At 42.2% G+C, this 24,207-nt stretch overlaps 1 protein-coding gene across 1 annotated transcript in view; it reads right to left on the bottom strand.

Annotated features, from left to right (window-relative positions):
- The window catches only part of LTBP2 (latent transforming growth factor beta binding protein 2), a 170,634-nt gene that overhangs the window by 58,728 nt on the left and 87,699 nt on the right, over window positions 1-24,207 (bottom strand). The window contains exon 9 of the mRNA XM_054971057.1: window positions 7,646-7,720. Within this exon, the coding sequence (XP_054827032.1) occupies window positions 7,646-7,720 (75 nt within the window). The remainder of the gene's footprint in view (window positions 1-7,645; window positions 7,721-24,207) is intronic.

The raw sequence follows: 24,207 nt of genomic DNA, 5'->3' as shown, positions 1-24,207 counted from the left end.
GGCAGGGAAAGAGGAGTGGGAGCCTTCTGCTTTCCCACCTGCTGCTGAGTCAGTCATGCTGGTCATGGGAGGGCGGGTGACAGAGAGTGGGATCCTCCATAGTCAACACACACACCCATCTGCCACCTACCTTCCTATCTGCTCTGCTAAGCTGGTGGGTAGGTGGCACATGCTGAGATGGATGGAAAACTAAAGATGGGGAGGGGGGATAAAGGTACACTGGCTGGTGGGTTGGAAGGACAGGGAAATAGGAAATAGAGGAGGACTGGGAAATGTGATGAACCCAAGTCCTTGCAGGTTCCCCACTTTTATGACACAATTTCACATAGACATTAGGTTAAAAAATAATCAGTTCCTTCAGGGTAACAGCAGTATAGTGGAAATAGTGTCTTTATATGCCTTTGAAGCACATGCAAGAAAGGTTATTTTTTACATATGTTTTAATGATAACATAGTTTTTGGCTTTCTAGAAATAAAATTGCTGTTCTATGATGAACAATGGGCCAAACAAACAAAATTACATTGTTTGCTCAATAAGCCATACATGCACATCCGTCTAGAACACTCTTGCTACTCTATACAGAATCCTCAGTTGCCCAGGATGTAGAGTGGATTTCCATCCAAGAGTGACCTTGCAAGTACAGGTTTAAAGTCATATTTGAATAATGGGCTTTGAAGGACCTTTACAGCATTTTCACAAGCGCTTAAATCTCTGAGTGTCTTCCTGCTAGTGTCTGTTAATACATAAAAGAAATTAAAGAAAGAGAAGCATTTATAATGCAAATAAGTCTTGTGTCACAAATGGTTGTAAGAAGTCATTCCTTTGCATGAACAGCTGAGGGCACTGTCTGCACTACACAGCCATCATCATGTACTAGACAGGAGGGTCATACTATTGCATAGGACTAAAACCTCTTCCTTTTATTATGGGAATGGTATGCAAGGAAGCGCGCATTGTGGGAGGACAAGTCTTCAGTTTGCAAAGGAGCTGTCAAAAAAGACAGATGTTAAATGGCTCTGTGTTACTTCGCAACATGACCTACAGCAAGCCCCTTCCACTTGCGAGCCATCAGTACAATGGAGACAGTGATCCCTATGGCCTCTGGCCTACTGAGAGTGAAAAGGGTCAGACGGTGTGTGTTAATCATTGTGAAGCTCTCAGACATGGCAGATGCCTCTGAAGAACTATTATCAATAGCCTACCAGGAAGGAAGAGATAACAGCTCCTTCTGGCTTCTTGGTTCAACAGAGTCCCTAATAGAAATCGGTCTAATGACTAGTCCAGATGTACTGCTTGGGATGCCTCCAACATACAACAGGGAAGAAGAACCCTCCACTTCTGCAGCAGGCTTCCCAGAGACACAAATATCTGAGAAAGAGCTGTCTCCATGATGGCCCAAGAGAACAAGAACTGTAACATGATAGGTGTTACTGGACCAACCTGTATTGGTGAAGATGAGGATGCACACCACAAGGAGCACATGGTTCTTATCATAGGACGATATTTTGAACAACTGTTGAGCAGGAATAGGGTAGTGGCTCAGTGGCAGGACATCTGCTTTGCATACAAGGTATCAAGTTCAATCCCCGGCATCATCAGTTAAAAAGATCAGGTAGTAGGTGATATGAAAGGCCCTGAGACCCTGGGAAGACCCCACCCTGAGACCCCTACAGGGGTCACAGTAGACATTACTGGCCTTGTTGGCCAAGGGTCTGTCAGCTTCATGTGTTGCTGCTTAAAACATTTTAAGTGATTTAATGAGTTCATGAATGAATTCCTATCTGAGTTAATGGAACTATATTGTGTTTGCATTCGTATATATATATATATCTCCTTGCTCTGCATAACATGGAGAAGTAGCTGTCTTTTTATTCTTCCTGAAGACTGCACAGTGACGAGCACACTGAAAGGTCATCTTACCATAACCCACACCTACTTTCCATAGCAGTCTGTCACTAGGGTTGCCAACCTCCAGGTGGGGCTTGGTGATCTGGAACTCTTCCCCTGGAGAAAATGGCTGCTTTAGAGGGTGGACTCTATGGCATTATACCCTACTGAGGTCTCTACCCTGCCCTCCCTAGGAACCATCCTCTTATCTCCAGGAATTTACCAACTCAGAGCTGGCAACCCTAGTTGTCATCCAGGGTTTATATGAGCAATTTCATCTCTTGCACCAGATGCATGCCATTATTCCAGCTATATTTACAGTTCTAAGAGAAAGATACTCTGCACAGGATCAGACGTATTCCAGGGCCCAGCAGTTCTTGTACTTGGCATTTAGAATTTGATTCCTATCTCAAATTCAGTCTGTAAGCATGAGAATACCTACATGGTACAAGAATTCTAGAGGAGTCCTGATGTCTTTCCCCTTCTTTTAAGAAAAGAATAGAAGGAAAACAAACTTAGTTAACCGTTCACATGTTGGCTCTTTTTCAGCTTGGCACCAGGAGAAGTGTTGAAGACCTTGAAAAATCAGCATTAACCACCCCAATTCTCCCCCCGCCCATCCCGCCCTGCTGTGGAGGCTCCCAGGCATTCTGTGTGGTCTCATTCCAGCATTCTTCCAGCCAAACGGTTCTTAGAGCTAGGCAAGGCCTTCAGATTCAAGTTCTGGGCAAGCTGTGGTCTGCCAGGTACACATTGCACAGTTGCCAGAAGTTGCAAACATTACAAACAACTCCTACCAGCACTGGGGGGAGGGGGGCTGAGGAAGCAGCATGGCTTCAGTGGTTAGATTTAAAAGACTGTAATCTCAGTATGCTTAGAAACATATTTGAGGGCCCTACAAATCTCTGACATTTTCTTCTGTACAAATTCAAATACATAGACAGTGGCTTTGAGTGTACTCATCCCTGTTCCTTTCTTCAAAGAGTTCAGTCTACACATGGTTCCCAGATAGGTTGCCAACTCCACATGGAACATTCCTAGAGATTTGGGGATGAAGCCTGGGGGGTGGGGTTGATGAGGGGAAGGAGCCACAGAATCCACCCCCCAGGAGAACTGATCTCTATCTTCTGGGGATCAGTTGTAATTCCATGAGATCTCCAGGCCCCACCTGGAGGTTGGCACCCCTTTCCCAGCCTGTCATCTCCCATGCTGGCAGAGGCAGCGATCCTGGCTAGTCAAGCTCAACTCCAACAGCAGAACTCTTATCATGTGCCATCCTCTGGGCAATGGAGTTTCAATATCAGTTGCTCCATTCACATATGATGAAACAAAGGCTCTTAGAACAAGCCCAGTGCAGGAGAGTGGGTTGCATATATAGTTCATAGTAGGGAGGACCACATATCAGCAGGGCTGCCAAATTGGCTGAGGCCCTATAAGCTGCAACTTCATTGTTAATCTGCCCTACCTTCAGCTACAATGCCTCAATCACTGAAAGGAAATCAGGAGACCACATAGGCTTGGATCCTGTGGTAACACTCTGCTAATGGAAGGCATTTCTGTCAGTGGAAAGGGCCTTTCTCACCTTTCCCCTCCTGCTGCAGACCTAAATGATTCCTGAAACACTGTTCCTGTGTAAAAGTGGACCCTCAAGAACAACATGAGGGGAGAACTGGAGGTCTATAGGAGAAGGAAAGTACTGGTGAAAATCACCTCTTCCCTCTAATACTGGGAATTTACCATAGCATCTAACCCAGTAACTATACACAAACAAATAACAAAAAGACCAAAGAAGAGAGATCCAATCACATTGTGTCCACACTACAACTCCCATGCATTTAGCTTGTAATGCAAATATGGGGACAGGTGAAATGCTAGTGAGAGGCAGGAGGAAGTGGTATGATCAAAACAGGGTTCCTCTGCTTATCAATTACCTCCTACACTTGTTCTTAGCCCCACCCCAAACTAGGCTCCCAGGATGGAAATAAGTCCAACAGGAAGGGAAGTGGTCAAGAGGGCATTTGAAGGACCGAATCAGTAAACATATGAAAGATAAAGCACTCGCCTACCAACTCTCTCCAACAAATGCCCTCCTGGTTCTTCCCACATTCTTCTTATCTCCAGAAACATGGGTTTGGAAACATGCATTCATTGAGGGCCAACCTACACGAGACGACTTACACGTGTTTGTGCGAGTGTTTAGAAGCGTGTATGCTTCAACGTGCCTGTGTCGACTTTTCCCCAAGCTGAGCATGTGTCCTGTAACTTCATGTAGCTACATTTGCAAGTGTCCATGGTCATAATCCATGAGTCGCTGGTGCAGAGTGCCGATTTTGGTTGGTGTAGGGGGAAACGAGGGATGGTATCGCATGATGTACCTTCTCTTTGTGCATGCTCAAAACTTCCTCAGCAGTACAGACCAAATTGGGTAACAATCAGCCATTGTTTCCAATGAGAAACTGAAGCCCCCTCTCCAAAACTCAGCATCCCTTGAGCAGGCTAACCAGCCACTCTCCATTGTTCCTTATGAGGACCAACATCACACCAGAGAATCACCCAAACCAAAATGAAACAAGGGACAGTCTTACAACTAAAAGTAAACTCAAGCAAGGGAATGGACCCCCCACCCCCGAACCAAACTGTTGCAAGGGATACACTTCAAATAAATAACAGAAAATTAGAATAATAATTTTAAGGTTACTAAACAATAGTTCAGCTTATCTTTCTAGATTTATTTTGAAGTTAGGAAATGCTTATTTTTAAGACCTTCTTTTCCCCTTCTCAAATCAAGCTAGACTTTTTGCTTTTCTCTTTTGTAGCACATGGAATAACATGCTTATTTTAAAAGCTCAAGGCTCTATCCAACCAAACTAAGCTCTTTTAGTCATTGGCTTCAGTGATAGATGTAAGCCTGTGTTGCATCTTTTCTGTTGAAATAAATTGGACTAAAAGTTGTTATGCTGTAGGAAGCTGGAGTTGTTGAACATTTTGCCTAGACTTCCTTAACTGTATGTCCACTTGCAAGACTGCCCCCCCCCGGCTTCATTTTGGTGTGGGTGATTCTCTGGTGTGATGTTGGTCCTCATAAGGAACAGTGGAGAGTAGCTGGTCACCCTGCTCAGGGGGCAGTGGGTTTGGGGGGGTAATTTTGGATCTGTTGGGCTGTCTAGTGTGTAGATTGTAACTGAGAGTGTGCCTTTGGCCATGGCAGCCATGATCCCTGTGTTTCTGCAGTGAAAGTCAGAAATAAATGGGGAGGCTGGGAGCACCATCTTTGCAGGGCCATAAAATGCTCCCCCAGGGTCCAATCTCCCTGAAACTTGAGGGTCTGTAGAGGACAGTTAGGTGTAGGTCCTCTGTAAATTCAGTGGATTTTGCTTGCAAAACGCCACCCAGCCCACAAGATAGCTCTGCTAGATAGCTCCCCTAATTTTCCCCATGGGAAATAATGGATTTTGGAGGTGGCTGGGGACACTTTCTTGGGGGAGGGACATATAATGGCCTCCCAGGGTCCAATCTTCATGGAACTTGGGGAGGGGGGGTTAGAGGACAGACAGGAGTATGTCCCCTGTAAATTTTGTAGATTTCTTTTGCAAAATGCTACCCCCATCCCCCTGGATAGCCCCATAGTTTCCCCCCATAGGGAATAATAGAGATTGGATGTGGCTGGGGGCACTTTCTTTGGGGGGCTCTCCAAAGTCCAATATTCATGAAACTTGGGCGGGGGTTGTTAGAGGACAGTTAGGAGTACATCCCCAGCAAATTTGGTAAAATTCAGTCCAAACATGGCTCCCCAGACCCCTGGAAAGTCCTGAATTGTGTTTTCCATTGGAAACAATGGCCGAATTTTACCAAATTCGTTCTGTACTGTCGAGGAAAATTTCATCATGCGCAAAGATAAGGTGCATCATGGGATACCATCCCTTGTCTCACAGGAACAGAGAGGAAACCTGTGCCAGTCTGTACATGGGATCAACTGCTGTGTGGCTAAAGTGTATGAGTAAACAAGAAAGTAATGGGGGAAATACATGTAAGTGCAATCATGTGCTCTATGTATGTAATTCATCTCATGTAGTTCAGCTCTGAGGGAACATGTAGCCTGGACCTACATGTTGGTGAGAATATTGTGCAGACCTCAATTGTCCCAAACAGCTCCTTCAGCCCTAAGCTGAATTTGGAAAGCCTACATAATTGTTTAGAAAAATCAGGGCTATAGCCTTGCTAATCATCTCCCAGAAGATATTGAACAGAGTTTCTACAGCAGAGTTCATCAAACACAATATGTGCAGACATGGCTGTTAGAAAAAGGCAAAAAGGGATGCATGGAATGGTAATGACAGGCAATCATGATTTACAAATGGGCTGGGAACCACAAAGGTTCAGACCCACAGTATTGTGGGGACTTCCTAATCAGTTCAATATGCCAGAAATTCCATGTTAAAGGAAATGTGTCAAGAGACCATCCATCACTGGGCTTGCACAATTCCAGAACAAGTCTTCTCATTACACCCTCCAAGCAGCATCTCACTATGCTTTGTGAAAAATATAATAGAGAAAAGAACCATGAGATTCCACTGAGAGGAAATTATGCGCTCTGTGCTTTGAATAGCATCAGGCATTTGTACCAAGCATAAGGATATTCCCTGAAGAGGCCCAACAACTATTTCTTCTCTATGTATATTAGAAAAATCAAATGGGCAGGAATAGAATCTTCATCAACTAGAGCAATAGGAATTTTGAAAGCAAGTATGCCTGTGATGTGATCTTAAATTGACATTTATCCAGTGGACATGCAACCGCTCAAGTCCTTCGTATCCTTCTTCATTCCTGCAAATCCACACCCAAAATGATAGTGATTGCAGAGTTGCTCCCCGACACTGAATATTTGCTTTATATACTCAATGCACGGGTGACAAAAAATGAAGAGCATGAGAAAATATGTGGGGTCAGTCATTTAGCACACATATCACTGTAGAGCTGATTCAAGTAGTTGAAACTGAAACCAAATAATGGCACACAAATTGAATGAACTTCCTCCATACATTCGGGCCATCCAGTGGGGTGCATGTTTGACACTTACCAGCATTGTCTGATATTAAATTGCCTAGCAGGAGAAGGGAGGGTGTCTTGGTGGTGACTCTCTATGGAACTTCCTCCCTAGAAAGGTTTAGTAGGTCCACTTGGTTTTGGCTTTTATGAGGTTAAGATCTTATTATTCCTGCTGGCATTTGGGGAGATGTGAATTTTATTCCAATCATACTTCTTTTATTAGTAATTGTTACTAAGTAATTATTCTTTATGTTGTTTATCTTTAACTAATTTTATTATATTGTTGGAGTTTTATTATTATCTGCCCTCAGGCTTTTTAAAGCAAAACAAGGAAAGAAAGAACTAAAATGAAGCTTTCACATCTGCTCACTTTGAAACCTTCCTCTCAATATACCCTACACAGAGAAAGTAAAACAGCCACAGCTAAATTTGCTTTAAGATACAAAAAATAATAAGCCTTGTTCAAAACACCTACCTGAAAAATTAGAACACACCCTGCAATTAAATTATTAATTACAACATTGCTAGAGGCAAAGAGGTATGCCATTCATTATACCTTTCTCTAAAGGTTGGAGAAATCTGTATCTCATACAGGGCTAGGTTAAGCTGGACTAGGTAAGGCAAGTTTTCATGTACTGATAATGGGGAACATTCGTACATTCAAGGGTGTGAAATATCAATTAAAGTACATATTTATGTAATTAAGCTTACCTTGGCAGTGACTCCGATTTAATCTCTTGTATCCTTGTGGGCATTCAACTTGTCCATCTTCAATCACTGGATGAGCTAAGTCAAGAGAAAAAGGAAAACATTTATCAGGAGGAACAACTCAGCCTCTTCTTTCCTTCTCAGATACATAAAAAAATGAAAGAGTACAATGCACAAGGTGTTAATGACTTTGAGCATTATGTTGCTGATTAAATCTCCCATTTCTTATCCAACATGGACACTACTTCAGAGACAAGAGGTAGTAGAGGCGCTCTGGTCAAAGTTACATAGATAGTTGGACTCCTTAATAGATGATGACAGGATCCTGGGGCTTATGAAGCCAACCACATGTAGATAGCAATCCTAAGCAGTGTATCCAGAAGTAAGGCCCAGTTTATTCAATGGGTCTTACGCCTAAGAAAATGTTCTTCGGACTATGACCATAATGTGACCTTTTCCCTACATGGTTAATTAAAATGTTGCAGGGAAAATGAAGGTTCCATTGTTTCATATTACCAACTCCTTATTGTAGAGATGCAAGACTTTTAAAAAGCACACATCCGTCCTTTCTTGAAGAAGCCCTTTCCTGACAATTATCTGGCTATGTCAAACTTACCTTTCTTCTCTGTATGTATCCCGGAGAGCACTAAGATCGGCAAATAAGAACCTACTGGTGGTCCCTGGCCCCGGGGAGGCTCGGCTGGCCTCGACCAGGGCCAGGGCTTTTTCAGTCCTGGCCCCAACCTGGTGGAACTCTCTGTCAGAGGACACCCAGGTCCACCGAGACCTCATATCTTTTTGTCGGGCCTATAAGACAGAGATGTTCTGCCAGGCATACGGTTGAGGCCAGTCTTTGATTGTATTAGGAGCCTCCCTACCAGTCTCCAGCCAGGGGGGCAATGAAATCAGCTGCCCCCCCCTTACAAGTGCAATCACAGAAATAATATTAACTGTGCCCCCCACCCCCCTCTTTTGCTTATATTTGACTGGGGAAATTGGAGGGTTGGATATTAAATATATTTATCTGTTTTATTGTGTACTGAGCATTTTACTGTACCCTGCCCTAAGCCCGTTCACGGGGAGGGTGGGTTAAAAATCAAATCAAATCAAACAATAAACAAACTAACTAATAAGAGTGGTAGCCAGGGAGTTAAAAAGTTAAAAATTTGGGTTCCGTTCCAGTTCAGGTGCAGCAGTACTTCTTTAACTCCAGTTCAGACACCAACTTTAAAAAGTGGTCCAGTAACTGATTCAAATACTTTGAATCAAATTTTATAGTGGTTTAGAAACATTCCATTAAGAAGAAGAATAAAACGGAAACTGTTTGCTTGCATAGTAACTCGGTAAAATGGGCAGCAAAGTTTGCGGCTGGGGGAGGGGGACAGATTGTGTTTAGCAGTTTGAGTCTATTTTATTAATCACTTTTAACTTTAACTGAGGCCTCCCTGGGAAGTTGGCTGTTGAATCTAAGAGGAGACCTTTCTTCCAGGACATAATCACTGCATCTTAGTTCTTTCCTCTCCTCTCCTCTCCTCTCCTCTCCTTTCTTTTCACACACGCTCTGTAAAAACTCCACATGGGCTTTCCTGAGAGTGGTTATCAAATCTGCCATGGTGATTCACCAACCCTTAGACAGGGTAGGGATGAATTTTATATCTCTGGAACATGCTTAGTGATCCCACACTTCTGTTAAAAGATTGGGTAAATGGGAGTGGCAAAGAATACATCCAATCATCTGCTTTTGCTGCTAAAATTATCTGCCTTCCTCAGCCCCATGGAACTGGCCACATTGATCCATGCTTCTGTGTCCTCAAGACTAAGGCTAAAGTATACACTCTGTGTGGGGCAACCCTTAAAGACAATCCAGAAGCTACAATTGGTGCAAAATGGGTCACCTGGTAGAGCTTGTAGTTGGAAGTATAATATTGAAACCTCTGCTTGATGCCATTATTACAAACACATTTTGTGAACATCACAACCTCAGCTAACACTGGCAGTTGGACTCCTTTGTCATTTAAGAATAGGCATAAAATAGTACTCTTTCATGTCCATGACTGACCTTTTCCACACTTCTGTTACACAGACAATATGATAGGGTTTATGTGAATCATATGTTTTGTTATCTGCTGTGGAAAACAACATCAATAACTTTGCAAAGACATTTCTGCATAAGCTCCACTGAAATGAATGGGAGTTGCACAGGAACACATCTGGACTCTTGAAGCTTTTCCAGATGAATTTTTGCCAACAAATGCACAGCTTTTACTCATTCATTGCTTAGGATCTGGACATCTCTCCTTAAGGAAGGAATTCTATTGTAGGGATATCACATTTTCCTACCACACAACCTCCAGCAATGTGGCACTGGGAAAAAGTGATTGTTTCACTCTCGCACACCCACCCAGTTTACAGGTGTTATTGCTATTTCTCTGTAGAATATGGTTGTTCAAGTGTCTCAGAGACCTACTAAATAGTACCTATGACATAATTTATGACAACTGACACAACTCCCTACCTCATGGTCATAGAATTTGGTGACTTTGGAGGAGTTTCAAAAATTATTCTTCTGTTCTTTAGAAGCTGAGTAACCCTGTTCTCAAGCACAGGGGCACTTACATAGAGTAGTCATGCTTTGCATGTTTACCACAGCAAACATCTTAATGCTTTGCATGTTTACCACAGCAAACATCTGTGGAACACCAGTGTACTGAGGCAGTGTACTTAGAAAAAGTAAACTGTTCATAGAACTCTGGATGCCAGTTTGCTGGGGCCATATATTGCCTCTAGAATTAAAATGTGTGAGGCAAAAGTAACAGCACAACTTTCAAATGGGGTAGAAATAATAGGATCTGAAAGAGGGGATTACTTAAAAGTGGGGGAAAATACCCTTTTAAGGCTGCTGTTATTCTTGTCTACATCATCTTTGAGTTATCTGCCTAAAAAAAGAGACAGGCTTTACTCTGACCTCAACACTGGTTTTGTAGCTGAGAGTAATATTAGCAATGTTTGATCCGCTAAGAATGACTGTGCTTCAATTTGTCCTAGAGGAATAACATTATTTTAGAACACTTAACTTTGCCCCTTGGACAACCAGAATATATTTGCTTCAAGAATCCCTAATATGGGTTTCAGTTAGATTGTTTTTATTTCTGAGATTAATAATACAAGAAAACAGAAAAGACTGACTCACTAGTCAAGAGGATATGAGACAGCAGGCTCTTTTAAATATGTTCCTTGCTTAAAGAGCTATAAAACATTTTTGAATATGTCCCACATCTTAATTAAAGCAGGGATAGTTAACATTTCAGCATTAGTACTTCGATGTTTTAACAGTTTTATAAATGAGGGGATGTTGGCAGGTCACTGCTTTAGGGACTGGAAAAGCTGCCAACATTTCCCATTTATGCAGCTTTTAAAGATACAGGTGACCTAGAGTTGATTGTTTCTGAATTGACTTTCAGTCATACACTAACGTTTTCTGACTGAAGAACTATCTTGCCTCCTAGCCACCGAGGCCAATCAAGAATCTCACCAATGACTTTCTGGGGCGACCTTGCATCATGAACTAAAAATAGAATGAATGCAACTTTTATGTTCCCATTACGTCTGTTCTCTCTTTGGACTGTTCATTAGAAATTTCCTTTCCTACTCAGCAGAAAGGCAGCAGAAATTTGCTACACGTTATTAACTAGAAGTAGGGAAAAATTGGCAAGCTCTAAGATACATCTGCTACCTTTACTGCAGAGTAGAAATGGAAAGTTTTATTCCGAAGTTAGGTTGGTGATTCTAATAATACAAGTGGGTGACCCACAAAGAATTGCAGGGGATGGAAAATTCCCTATCTCCCCCCATCCTGGCTTTGCAATTCAATTTAGGCAAGACGAACATCAAGGAATCTGCCTTGCTGTGACTGACTGGGAAGAAAACCCTGTTCCTTCCTTTGCCTCAGCACTATAATAGAGATTCATCATCACTTTTCCTTTGGCAGGAGAACTGCCAAGGAAAGGCTAAGAAACCTGAATTTCCCACTTCCAATAATAATAGCTTAACAACCACCAGGCAGAGTCTGAGCACTCTATCCTCATGAATAAAATGGTGACTGCATGTATCTGACACATTGTAGAGGGCTGCACATGCTCAATACCCATGGTCAGCAGGTCCCAGTGTGGTCCAAGGAGGCCTACAGAAGTGATGCAACAGGTTCCACACTCCTATCTTGTATCTATTTGGCAGAGCCGAAGCTTCTTTTCTGCAATTTTTGGCATCTGGAACAGGCTCTGCTTAATGAAATTTCATTGCACCATTCCATTTAAATGTCTCTCATATAGGGGGCAGTCAGTACTTGTTCCTCTTGCTTAGTGGTATGACCTTTGCATGATAAATCAGTGTCCAATATCTTCATTTATTCAGGGTATATTTACATACATGAGGATTTCAACAGGATGCCCACAAGAGAACAGCAAAACAGGATCAACCTAACCTCATGCCGTTAGGGTTCTACAGCAATGTGAAGAAAATAGTTACGAACTGTTTTGACAAAATCTGACTATCTAACAGTGCAATCCTATACAAGGTTATTCCAGCCTAAATCTATGTGGATTTAGCCTGGAGTAGCTCTGCAAAGAATTTCACTGTTAATTACCTAAATGATACTAAATTCTTTTGGAATTTTAGCCCCACTTCATCGGTTCCATAACATATACAGCAAAGAAAAAAGTGTGTTGGTTGTCTTCATGAAAGAAAATGGATAGAAGAAATCATCATAGAGCAACTCTATAATTACTTCAGTTTCCTACCATATTAACTTTCAAAGAATTAGTTGGAACATTTGGTACTCTAATTAACTAAGTACATCTAACAATCTGAAATATCTTCAGAACTCAGGAGACATAATTTTAGTTTTCTGCAATGCCACAAGTTTCTAAGATAATACCAGAAAATCATTTATATATATTTATATATATATACATTTATATCCCAACTCTCCTACTAAATATGGCAGCTCAAGGTGACTTTCGCACCTAACCAGCAAATAAATGATTATTAAAAACACAGTATATAGCCAATTACAATAGCTAGTACCAGTTTAAATATACCAAATCTCTCAAAACAAGATTCCACATGGAATCTTACAAATAGTTAATTAGTTAATTCCCGTTGCCTGGCATTCTTGGAAATGTTACCAATTCCCCACTGAAGGGAATTGTTATAGTCTCCGAGATGCTTTACAGCTACAGATGTGAGTCTCAAACAACTGCAAAGTATACTACAAGCATTGCAACTAACAACCCTAAGCAGAGTTGCATCTTTCTGAACCCATTGACTGTAGTGCTTAGGAATGCACTGTAAATGACCTTAGAAACAGACAATTGTGTGAGCATAGCAGACCGTCACCAAAGTCATAACTTTCTCAGACACAAGTTCTCATTCTTTCCTATACAGCTGGCTGATTGTTCAGCAAGACTGCAAACCTTCATAAATTTGACTCTGTGCACTGTGAGTCTGGATGTTCCATATGGTTTTAAATCTTTATTAAAGATTCTTAATAAGTTTTAAACATCTTTTATTGTAAAATATGGAGCCATTATTTGCTTTCTTATTTCCCACAACTTGTGGTTTTAAAAATTAATTAAAGTGCTTTGGAGTTATCATGAGTCAAAAAAAGTTATTTTTTAAAAAAGTATGAAAATAATGACATGGCTTGGGCCTTCAGTCCTCTGAATGACATGTGTCTCTTCTATCACTGGTTTTGTACGCAGACACATGATCATATCCAAATTATTCTTGCAAACCATTTCATTTACAATACTTTATTTCATATGTCAAGCTGTGCAGGGAATTGGCACCTGTTAATCTTTAGCCTACATGCAAAGCTGCTGTAATTCAACGGCAAAAAATCAGTTTAGAGCAAAATTAAATTTCAAGGACAGGATAAAAGGCAGCTGAATTCTATGCAGTGTTAGACAGGCTTCGGCATGCCTAAGCTGAAAAGGACAGTAGCCATCAATATACAAAAATCACTAAAATGCAATATTGAATGTTTCCTATCAGTGATCAGCACAAAAATCATAACTCTGAACTGTAATTTATTTTTTCTATTAACAGTAATATTTTGAGTCATGACTTGCCAGAAGCTGATTGGGGGAAGGTGATTGGCTGTTCCAAGTCTATGGAATGTGTAACTGACACCCATTCACCCAGGTGGGAGCTGGAAATCAGCTTTACCTGGTTTAGGAGGATCAAATGTACCAAAATTGCTGTACAACAACAAGTTAGATCAGGCTAGTGAGCTGGCCTTGAGCTGACGATGTCAATTTGGTTCTACTTGTGTGCTTGTTCTGTGTTCTTTTAGTATCTGTTCAACCTGAATCTGGGTTAAATCAGAATACAGCACATTCTAATCCACAACACTAATGAAGGTAATATATAAATGATAAAGTATTCATCTTAACTGTGAAATTCCCACAAGCTCTGCAGAAAGGAGCTAACCATCTACACTGTTCTTTAAAAGTCCACACTGTCAGCTGGGAACTACTGCAAAGGTCTGGTGCTGCCAAAACTGTGCTCTTGTTGCCACCTGTGGCTGCCATTCCCCCATATTCTGAATATTCTAGGTTCTCCACTTATGTATCTTTTCCTTTCTTTTCTTTATTCAAATCTCTTACAGAATGTGATAAGGGAAATGAAAGTGGAAGGAATGACATAGGCTCCTGATGAGGTGCTGGAATAGCAGGCCAGGGCTCATTTATTTCCCCTTCCCTCCTCCTTTTTTACAAGGGTCTCACAGCTCTGGCTACACATGCTTTCCTGAAGCATTGAAGAGAATTTTAAATAGTTGCTTAAAATAGGTATGTGGACTCTAAAATGGCTGGCAAAGAACACAATTAAACCTCTCAAAAACTTTTTATAGGTGAGTCAAAGTAAGCCAATAATTTTTTTTTAAAAAAAATCCAGTTCTGTATTTTAGAGTGAATTGAGAGATTTTTAAAGGAAACATAGGAGCAATGCATAAAGACTCTGTGTTTGACTGAACCACTAAAGAAGATATGCTTATTCATTTACTTACCTACCTACCACAGAACCGATTTTAGGGTGAGGTGTGTGCAGTGTAAATTATTAAGAGGCAATCCTCATTTCTCCCATCTCTGTTCCCTCTACACTTGTTCTGAAGTCTCACTGTGCAGTGAGTAGAGTTTCCATATTTCCCTATTGGCCAGTTTTTACCCAGCATCTGGGCATGCCATCAGGCTCCTGTTTGTCCCATTACTTGGCCCGTTTTTCCAGCTTTCATTTTTGAATAAAAGCACGTCTCTGGGCCTTCTAGATCTGGAGACATAAGTGGGAAAAAGGCCCATCTTGCTTTCCTTTGTTCTAGGTCAATGAGAAAAGTCAGAGCTGTGATTGACAGGTATGGGAAGACCAAGGGAATGTTTTGCTTCTCTTTTTTCACAAGGGCCTGTGGCAGCAATTGGTATCTCCATCTGTGACTTCTGCTTCTTGGGCTTTGACTGGCTTCTAAAAGTAAATAAATTTCTTCTTGTGAATTTCCAAATAATTTTTTAAAAAGTCATGTAATGAAACTCTCTCTCTCAAATAATAAAACAACAATAATAAATATTCGATTTATATACTTCCCTGCAGGACAACTTAATGCCCACTCAGAGCGATTTACAAAATATATTATTATTATCCCCACAACAATCACCCTGTGAGGTGGGTGGGCTGAGAGAGCTCTGTGACCGAAGATCACCCAGCTGGCTTCAAGCAGAGGAGTGGGGAATCAAACCCAGATCTTCAGATTAGAGTCCCACTGCTCTTAACCACTACACCAAACTCTCTCTCTCTCTCTCTCTCTCTCTCTCTCTCTCTCTCTCTCTCTCTCTCTCTGTATATATATGTATATGTATATATATGTATATGTATATATGTGTATATGTGTGTGTGTGTGTACATACATACACACATACATATACATATATATGTGTGTGTACATACATACACACACACACACACATGTATGTATGTATGTAAGGTTGATAGCAGCATTAAAAACAGTGATCTTTGCGGTCTATATATATTGTATACATGTATTTATGTCTGCTCCTCCCCTCATCTCTGTGTAAGTTAGTTTGGTCCTATTGGGTGGAGCTCTTGTTTCAGTTTCCAGTTTTTTAATGTTAGCTGAAGTTGTTGATTGTTGAAGTTGCCTCCTTGCAAATAAACAGCTGATGTTTTGAGCCAACTTCTCTCTGCTGAATGGACCTGAGAATGGGTAGCTGAGTGAGTACACTACCCTGTGAACCAACAGCAAAAGGAGAACACCACAATCTTTATATTTTAAAAACCAGAAAAGAATTATGAGTGGGGAACTAGCAAGTCAAAAAGAGCCAAACCAGCTGGCATTATTTAGTGAATGGAGAATGTGTAATTAGTCCAGTCTTTCAGTCATTTTTGTCTTTGGAGACCATAGAGAAATGAGTAACCCATACATATTAAACCACATAAAACCGGTTGTGAGAATAAATCATACAGTACTGAATTACTGCCTGTATCTATCCTTCTTCTGTTAGGTGGCTACACCCATAGCAACTCCTTGAATCTCAGGCCCAGTCTGCTGCCCTGAAGTCTGACTTTGCGGCCTACTCCTGGTCACTACTTTAACCACCCAAGCCTGTGAGGTCAGGTAATTCCCCCTGAAAACTGGAACATCCAATTCTCCCCAATGATCCATTTTTCCTTGAATCCTTTATATTTAATTGTGAGTTCTGCCAAGTTCGCATCAAACTCTGGGCCACTGATTTCCTTAATCCTATATGTTGTTCCTGGTAAATACTGTTCTTTCTTCACTAGGTTAGGCTTTATTAAGGTGACTTCTGCTCCAGTATCTCTCCAGCCTATTACTTCTTCATTGTTTATGTCTACAGACTCCAAAGTATTCCCTGTTTAAATCCTCCTGCACTTTCCAGACTTGAAAGATGCTAGCTGGTTTCTCTATTTGGGCTTTTACTGGAACAGGGTCGGGGGGAGTTCTGTGACTGCTTCTCTTTCTAACTATTCAACAATATTGGCTGAAGTTTGCTATTTTTGTCTAACTTTGGACAATAGTGTCAAGAATGGGGTTAGCTCCCGTTACGCTGTGAGCATCTGTTGTGGCGTCAACCCTGCTGCCAGTGCGCCCCTTGCTAGCCTGTCAGGGCCACCTGTTCGGCCCGTAGTTGTGAGTTGTTCCCTCTCTGTCTTCTTGAGAGCTCCTCCCTTGACAGCCTCAGATTGGTGGGAGCAAGGTTGAGGTGGAGTGCCCCTGGACAACGGTGTCCCACCTGAGAAGTTGGCATTAGCATCAGGCCCAGACCTCTCATCTCCTCCTCGGCCAGGATGTGGAGCCCTCTTTTTATCCCTTTCTGCTAATGCCAACCCTGCCCCATCTCCCAGCCTCCCATCCCCAGCGTGAGTCCCACCACCTGGGCCACAGCTGGCCACACCTCTGTGCCCAGTCCCCTTCCCTGCTGGCCATCAAGGCCACTCCTCAGGTTGCCCACTGTTGCCCTATCAGGGCTGGTGCTGGCTGGACCAGAACTTGGCTGGCCCAACCGGTGGGTGTCCATCTGTTCGGCTTGCCTCTGCCTTCCCTGTGGGGCTGGGGCTGCTGCAGCTGCCATCCACTCTGCTACTTCCAGTGCTCACTGCTGCCGTGCTCCTGCCACGTCAAGTGGCGTGGCTCTGGGGAGGGTTTTATGCTGCTCACCTCACCTCTGTCCACAGGCCAGCTCTGTGGGCTTTCAGGTGTGTTTTGGGCGCTGCATCTGGTGGGAGGATGCTGAGGTCTACTACGTCCCCTGGTCGGTGCGCCAGGCTGGCCTGCAACCACTGCTGCTGATGGAGCCAGAGCCACCATGGATGGATTGGGTGTCACTGTTACACCACACCGTGTCCTTGCTGCCACCCTGGCTGCTGTTCCCTGGCTCCAGGTAGGAAAGCAGCAGCTGGGAGAAGTCTGGGCCATGCTGCAAGGCTGAGTCCAGACAAATGGGCTTTCACGTTTGCTTCTTCCCTGCAGTTAAAGCACATTATCCCTCCTTTCCTATTTAGGTCAGGAGTATTCTGCCTTGTAGGGTTGATTTTAAATGGCTCAGTTTGAGGTGAGGTGTCCCAAGCTTTATTTTCCTTGATGGGGGTGGGTGGGCGGTGGGAAAAGAGATTGTCCTAAGTCCCCTTCTTTCTCATCCAATACAGTGGCGGCCTCATCAACCGTCTTTAACTTTTTATCCCTCAGAAACCATCTAAATTGTGTGGGAGCTTGTCTGTAAACCTATTCTAAGCCTATTAATTGCTTCAATTTCTCAATTGTCTGTACTTTACTTCCCTCAACCCATCTGTTTAAGGCTCTGTACAAACATTGAACACCGTACATGGAGGAAACATGGATCCACAATCCAAATATAAACAGTGAAAAACATCACTATTATTTACAATCCATAAGCCGCTGTGGATCGTATATGGAGATTCACACCTGCAAAAGAGGACTGGATTATTCCATTTGGTCTCAACATACTTGGTTTACCTATATTGAAGTGGCTTATGGATTGTAAATAATTGTGATGTTTTTCACTGTTTATATTTGGATTGTGGATGTCTTGATTTCATTGTTTTATAGTTCTTTGACAGGTTATTTTGACTTCACTTCGAATACAACTGGGTTTACTAACTAGTCATTGTTTATTGTTTCCTCCAAGTACGGTGTTCTCCGTTTGTAGTTGCACTACTTTGAGTGTTGGAGGTGCCTCTTTCTTTGTATTGTGTCTGTACAAACATCAACATAGCTAAGTTTCGCCTGCTTTCTTTTATTTCCCTGAAAGCTTTTCTATCTCCTGACCAGGATTCTCCCCAGCAGATGTTTCCTCTACCTCTCCTCCATGTGCCTCTCTTGGTCTACATGGTAGTGCCACTTCTGACAAGAATTCTGTGGTAATTCCTCACAAATTTATAAAATATTTTCTGATTTTTTTTTGTACCTGTGGCGTGGGTTTTACTTTACCTTATATATAAGGTAAAATCAGTACTTGCACAGACTTTAGTTCTTATGCTCTTCACAGATACTTAAATGCTTATGTTTTGAGGCTTTGGTTTCCTCCAAACACTCTAGTATTCTTTCTTTCAATATTCTCTTTCTCGTTTGGAGTTAGGAATGCTGGTACCCACTTTTTAGTACCCCAATCCCCTTGTCTCCAAACACCAGTGCTCTCCTTCAGTTTTAACTGAATCTGAAGGTCTCCACAAGCAGTTTCCAATCACACCCAACTAAGGATCTCTTCATTCTCCGGAGCTACCTCCCTGTTTGACTGGGTAGGGGAAACTCTCCTCTCCTTAGATTTATCCCTTTTCTTTGGCCCAATTGGGAATCTGCACCTACTTCCCAAACTTCCTTGCCAACTTCTTCCCAGTTCTCCTGTTGATATTAAAACTGCTCTCCATTAGGATTTAATCTCCCCCAACTGTTCACACTGGATTCCTCTCAGCTAAGACTGAAAACAGACCCTCCTCTTTCCAGGTCATACTATCCAGTCAGATTCCCTAGAGTAGCCTGTCACTCAAAGCTCTCTGTGTCTGTGAGGGATTAACCCTTAACAGTCCCTCAGCTGTTACTACAGAACTTCCCAGCTTTTAAAAGGTGCAGTCTATCACAGTGCCACATTAAGTGCACACTACAAATATATTCAAAATCCCCCAAGGCTTGCAGCAGTTTTGTTTCTAGTCTACTAACAGTGCAATCCTAAGCAGCTACACTCTTGTAAGTCCAGTGAGTTCAATGGACTTTGAACGGTGCAACTCCAGACTGCACCATAATTCAGGGACCAAGCAGTAATGCATTCCTAAAGAGGAAGACAGGAATGTAGGCCTGGCTCAATGCCATAGCCAAACTCACTTTCCTGTTCCTGTCCAGGACTATTACAAACTTCTACTGCTTCCACTGCTCGTGGCACCTATCAATTAGGTAAGCAGCCTCTGATCTAGACTAACATTCAAGAGTCTGAGTTATTAAAGTTTTTTCTTTTGCATAGAGCTGATGTTAGTTATTATCAACTATGGTTCATGGAGACTGAAACTATTAAAACTAAGTCTGAAGGATAACAGCAACTGACCTTGCCATTCCATTCCAATTGTCTGATCCTGTGGCTCTGGAGTCCTAGACTTGGAAGTAATGCTGAACATGAATAAGGAAGGAGACCTTCAAATCACTTGAAGAAAGATCAGATGCTCTGACTAAGCACAGCCTGTGATGGGGTCTGTACAAGGCAGCCAGAAAGGATTAGACACACACACTGTGTATCTGTTTATAATTCTCTCCAGAAAAAGGAAATATGACTTAGACTAATAGGCAGCTGAGAGATCCTTCCCTGGGAGAAACTGGGACATCAAGCTTGCTTGAAAATTTGGCTGAGGGCTAAAATGATGTAAACTTTGTGCCTCAGCTTCATTGCCAGTTTTGCAAACAGTAGGCTTTGTTTTTAAGAGAGAGCTCGTTGCAGGTGGCCAAAGATACTCCACCTACACTGCCTGGACAGTAACCCACTTCCCCATCCCCAGTGTCAATTCATTGCCATGATAGTCTCTTGTCATGTCTGTAAGCGAAAGCCAATCCCAAATTAAGGCTGCTTCATGCAAAAAGCCTGAGAAAGATTTGTCACTTTATTAGGAAGTTGGGCACAATTAGAGCCCTAGAGAAAAAGGAGGAAGTGTACTCCAACCAAAGCTTTAGGCTATTATCTTTTCAACTATTGAAGAATGCAACTGTTAAGAAAATATTTCATAAAATATGAAAAACTATCAGTAGAAGGAAGATAATTCACTGGAAACCTACAGCCCATCAGGCTGGCTTTCAAGCTGCCATAAAGGTTCATATATCAGGAGGTGACAGAAAAGCAACACCTACCCAACTTAGGAGAAAACAATAAATAAATCAAACAAAGATTAAGCAATCTGCCCTGGTCTCAACAGAGAGCTATAGCTCTCACTGCCCTGCCACAATATGCTTTCTCAGCACTGAGAAACTGCATGCATCTCTTATATTCTGTGAAATCCATTTAATCCCTGAGAAGGTGCTCTCATGGTAGTGACACTTACAGTCAAGGGAACAATCCTTCCCTTAGATTGCTTCAATGGTTGTTTTTCAAAGGGGACAAAAGGGGACAAGTTTGACATCTTCAAAGACAGATGGGTTTCTATCAACACACCATGGCTTTCTTACATTCCCCTGTCCCCATTGCAGCCCCAAATGGTTTCCAACAGAGGACCACCCCCCCAGGGACAGCCTGAGGGAGGAGTTAGAAGTTTGCCACGAGACAGGGGCTTTGGCAAAAACTATCCTTTCTTCCATCTGTGGAAATTATCAGTGGGAATTAGGGTTGCCAGCCATCAGTTGATCTCCATACTACAGAGATCAGTTCCTCTGGAGAAAATGGCTGCTTTGGAGGGTGGACTCTGGCATTATATTACGCTGAGGTCCCTCCCCAAACCCTACCATCTCTAGGCTCCACCCCTAATCTCTTGGAATTTCCCAACCTGGATCTGGCAACCCTATAATCTGTCTCTGTAACAATGACCCTAGATCATCTTGTAATAATTGTTGTTCTTTTCCACCCTTATTTTCTTTGTTTGCATTGCAGCAATGACTACAACTGAATATCCCAAGTCAAAACAAAGGGTTTATTCAGCTGTTTTACATAAAGGCATTTGGAAGGGAAAATCTGTGCATTACAGAGCAATAAGAGACTACAAAGGCAGAGAAAGGGGTAATATGTCAAGCAGTGCCACGCTGCAGTTCTATGGCATGGTATGACTTTTATTCATTTATTTATGTCATTTATAGTCTGCCTTTCTCACTGAGACTCAAGGCAGATTATATAGTGTGAAATTAGTACAATCAGTATCAAGGACATTTCCATACAGTATCAAGGACATTTCCAAACAGTGTCAAGGACATTTCCGTAAACAATGTCATAAAATTTTACAAAGACATAGCATTAGCAAGGATCCAATACAGCATTGAAGAACTGCTGAAACAGAACATAATCAATTCTAGGACTGACATTAGATAACATGAAGCAAGGTACTATATAAGAGTACATATTCAAAGCAACATACAACATAGTGGTGAAGTCTAGGGTCCCTAACTTATTAGCAAAGCATCTGAGACCCCCCTTCCCTACAATACTTCCCTCCTTTCTGAGTAAAAATTCTTTTTGAATAATTCCATTTTGCATCATTTTCCAATGTGCTATTCTAACTACAGGCCTCCCTGCCTTCTGAGGTGGGCTAATAAGACATTAATCTGTGTTGATCACCAAGGGAGACATATTTACTTGTAGAAAGTAAGGAGAGATTCTGGCAGACCACAAATAAAAAGGATTCCTGTGACAACTTTCACAAACAGCTAGGGATAGGAGTAGGTAATTGTTTCTGTGCAAATTCTGAACTGGGTGTGAGGATCCAGCTCTAGCCAGCTGCCAAGATATTGCATGGATATATGCCACTCCTCAGGAGCCCTTGGGGTGCCAAGTTCTCAATTAGAAGAACTTGTTTGCAGAGTTCCTTGGTGCTTGCACTCACCTTGATGCATACAGTTCTAGGCTACCTGTCTGCTGCTACGCTCCAGGCACCTGACATCAGTGAAAGCAGCTGCATATGAAAGACTGAGGCCTGCGGGCTAACAGAAGCAAGAATGGAGCCTGCGCTATGAATGATGGAGTAGGTACAAAACACCATGCTGATTTCCTGAGCTGTGCACTGAAGTAGCTGTGTAGAAATAAGTTTAGCAGCCACAATGGCCATGGGGGTGGGGAGGGGCATGCGGCAATGGGGATTGTGAGCTGTTGCTGACAGCAGAGTGATGGAACTGAGCCAAGTATTGCAGTCAGCAAACAGTGAATGGTGTGTATGACGAACAGGAGGCTTCCTTAAGAAGTAAAGGCAGGCTCCAACAAGAGGGAACGGCATTATTGCTTGAAGAATAAATAGCCACACAAAGCCAAGAATGGCAGGGAACTCAGCAGTTCATTGAGAATGTGAAGCAACAAGAGGGAAAGCTGGGAGCAGTACCACAGGTGAACATCAGTTCACAGCTTGTAGGAGTATGAAGAGTGGACTAGCACTTTGGTAAACTGAAATGGTGGTTTTTGAGACAGATGGAACCTCAGCTTCACATCTGATATTGTTTAATTCATTTATATGTCTCTGGAAACTCATAATGTGACTGAGACTTTTTCAAAAGATGTTTTGTTTGCCTCTTAATAATTCCCTAGGGGTAAATGTTTGTCTGTGGCAGCAAAAATAAAGTTCTATGACACCACAAAGATCAACGGCATTTTATTTTTTCATGGACTAAAGCCACTTCTTCAGATGCAATGAGTGAATCCTCACTTTGCATTCATTTTATGTAGGGGTTTGAAAAGGAATACGACAGCAGGGTTGAAGGATCCTGAAATGCAGGAAATGGGCCTCTGGGTGCTTCAACTGGGACCACAACAGAGGGTAGCAGCACAAAGAAGATGAACAAAGCACCTGTCTCTATCTCATTATAGATTGTGAGTGGCAAATTCAGCTTACTTGTTGCGCACATGAGGCTGTGAGTTTGGCATCTGTCTAGGCGAGAGAGTCATTTGGGCAGTAAGTTAGCCATCCAACCAAACACTCAAGTGAAGACTGCTGGGCCCAAGTTGAACTGCATTCTTTCTTAATAAGCTGCAGCTTTACATTCACAGCAGGCCTACAACTGCTTGAATGCCCATGGGCTTCATACAGGGAAATGAGATGGAAGATTGGGAAGTGGGAGATTCAAACCAATGTCCTTTAGCCCTTTCCAGCTTTATGATTCTATAATGGCGTATAGATTTCTATTCTAATCAAATTGTTTCAAGGGTATTTTCAAAAGGCTCATCACAGCTTTTTGGTTACATTTCTATTCAAGTGGCTAATTAAGCAATTAAAATGGCTTGGTTGTGTTTCCATGCACTGCAGAATAATTAGTGCAGTACTTCCAGTTGTATCTCACAAGCAAGAAACCAATGAACTAGTAGAAAGTTAACTTAGTTAAGTACACATTCAGTTGTAACAATTCATTGGCCCTTTAGAGCTTCAGTCTTTTCCTTCCAAGTATGTAAGGCCACTCCAGAGGGAGTTAAGAAGTGAATTGCCCTCATCATGTTGAAATTCCACTAGATGGGGGGGAAACCCACATAATTGTACACTTAATGAAAAGATAAATTCCATTTTCATAGAATCAACTCCCTCTCCCACTTAAAATTACCCCACAGCACACTCAGCATGAGTTGAGCAGCCTCAGGGGTACTGCTGAGCCACTTCATTGGAGAAGGTTTCATTAGTTGCTTTCACTGTTTTTTCTGAGTCATCTTGATCATTATCCCAGTGAGGATGGGCAAGAATTTGATTTTCACAATATTTTCCATCCTAGCAGAGAGAATGGTGTGGAGGTTGTAACATCATTCAGCAATCCTCAATGATTCTGGCTTGATCTGGGCAAGCTGCCACCTGTTTGCCAACCCTGCCTA

The sequence above is a fragment of the Eublepharis macularius genome, chromosome 2 (assembly GCF_028583425.1).
Source record: "Eublepharis macularius isolate TG4126 chromosome 2, MPM_Emac_v1.0, whole genome shotgun sequence".
NCBI classification, from domain to species: domain Eukaryota; kingdom Metazoa; phylum Chordata; class Lepidosauria; order Squamata; family Eublepharidae; genus Eublepharis; species Eublepharis macularius.
This window is presented reverse-complemented; position numbering and strand designations above follow the sequence as displayed.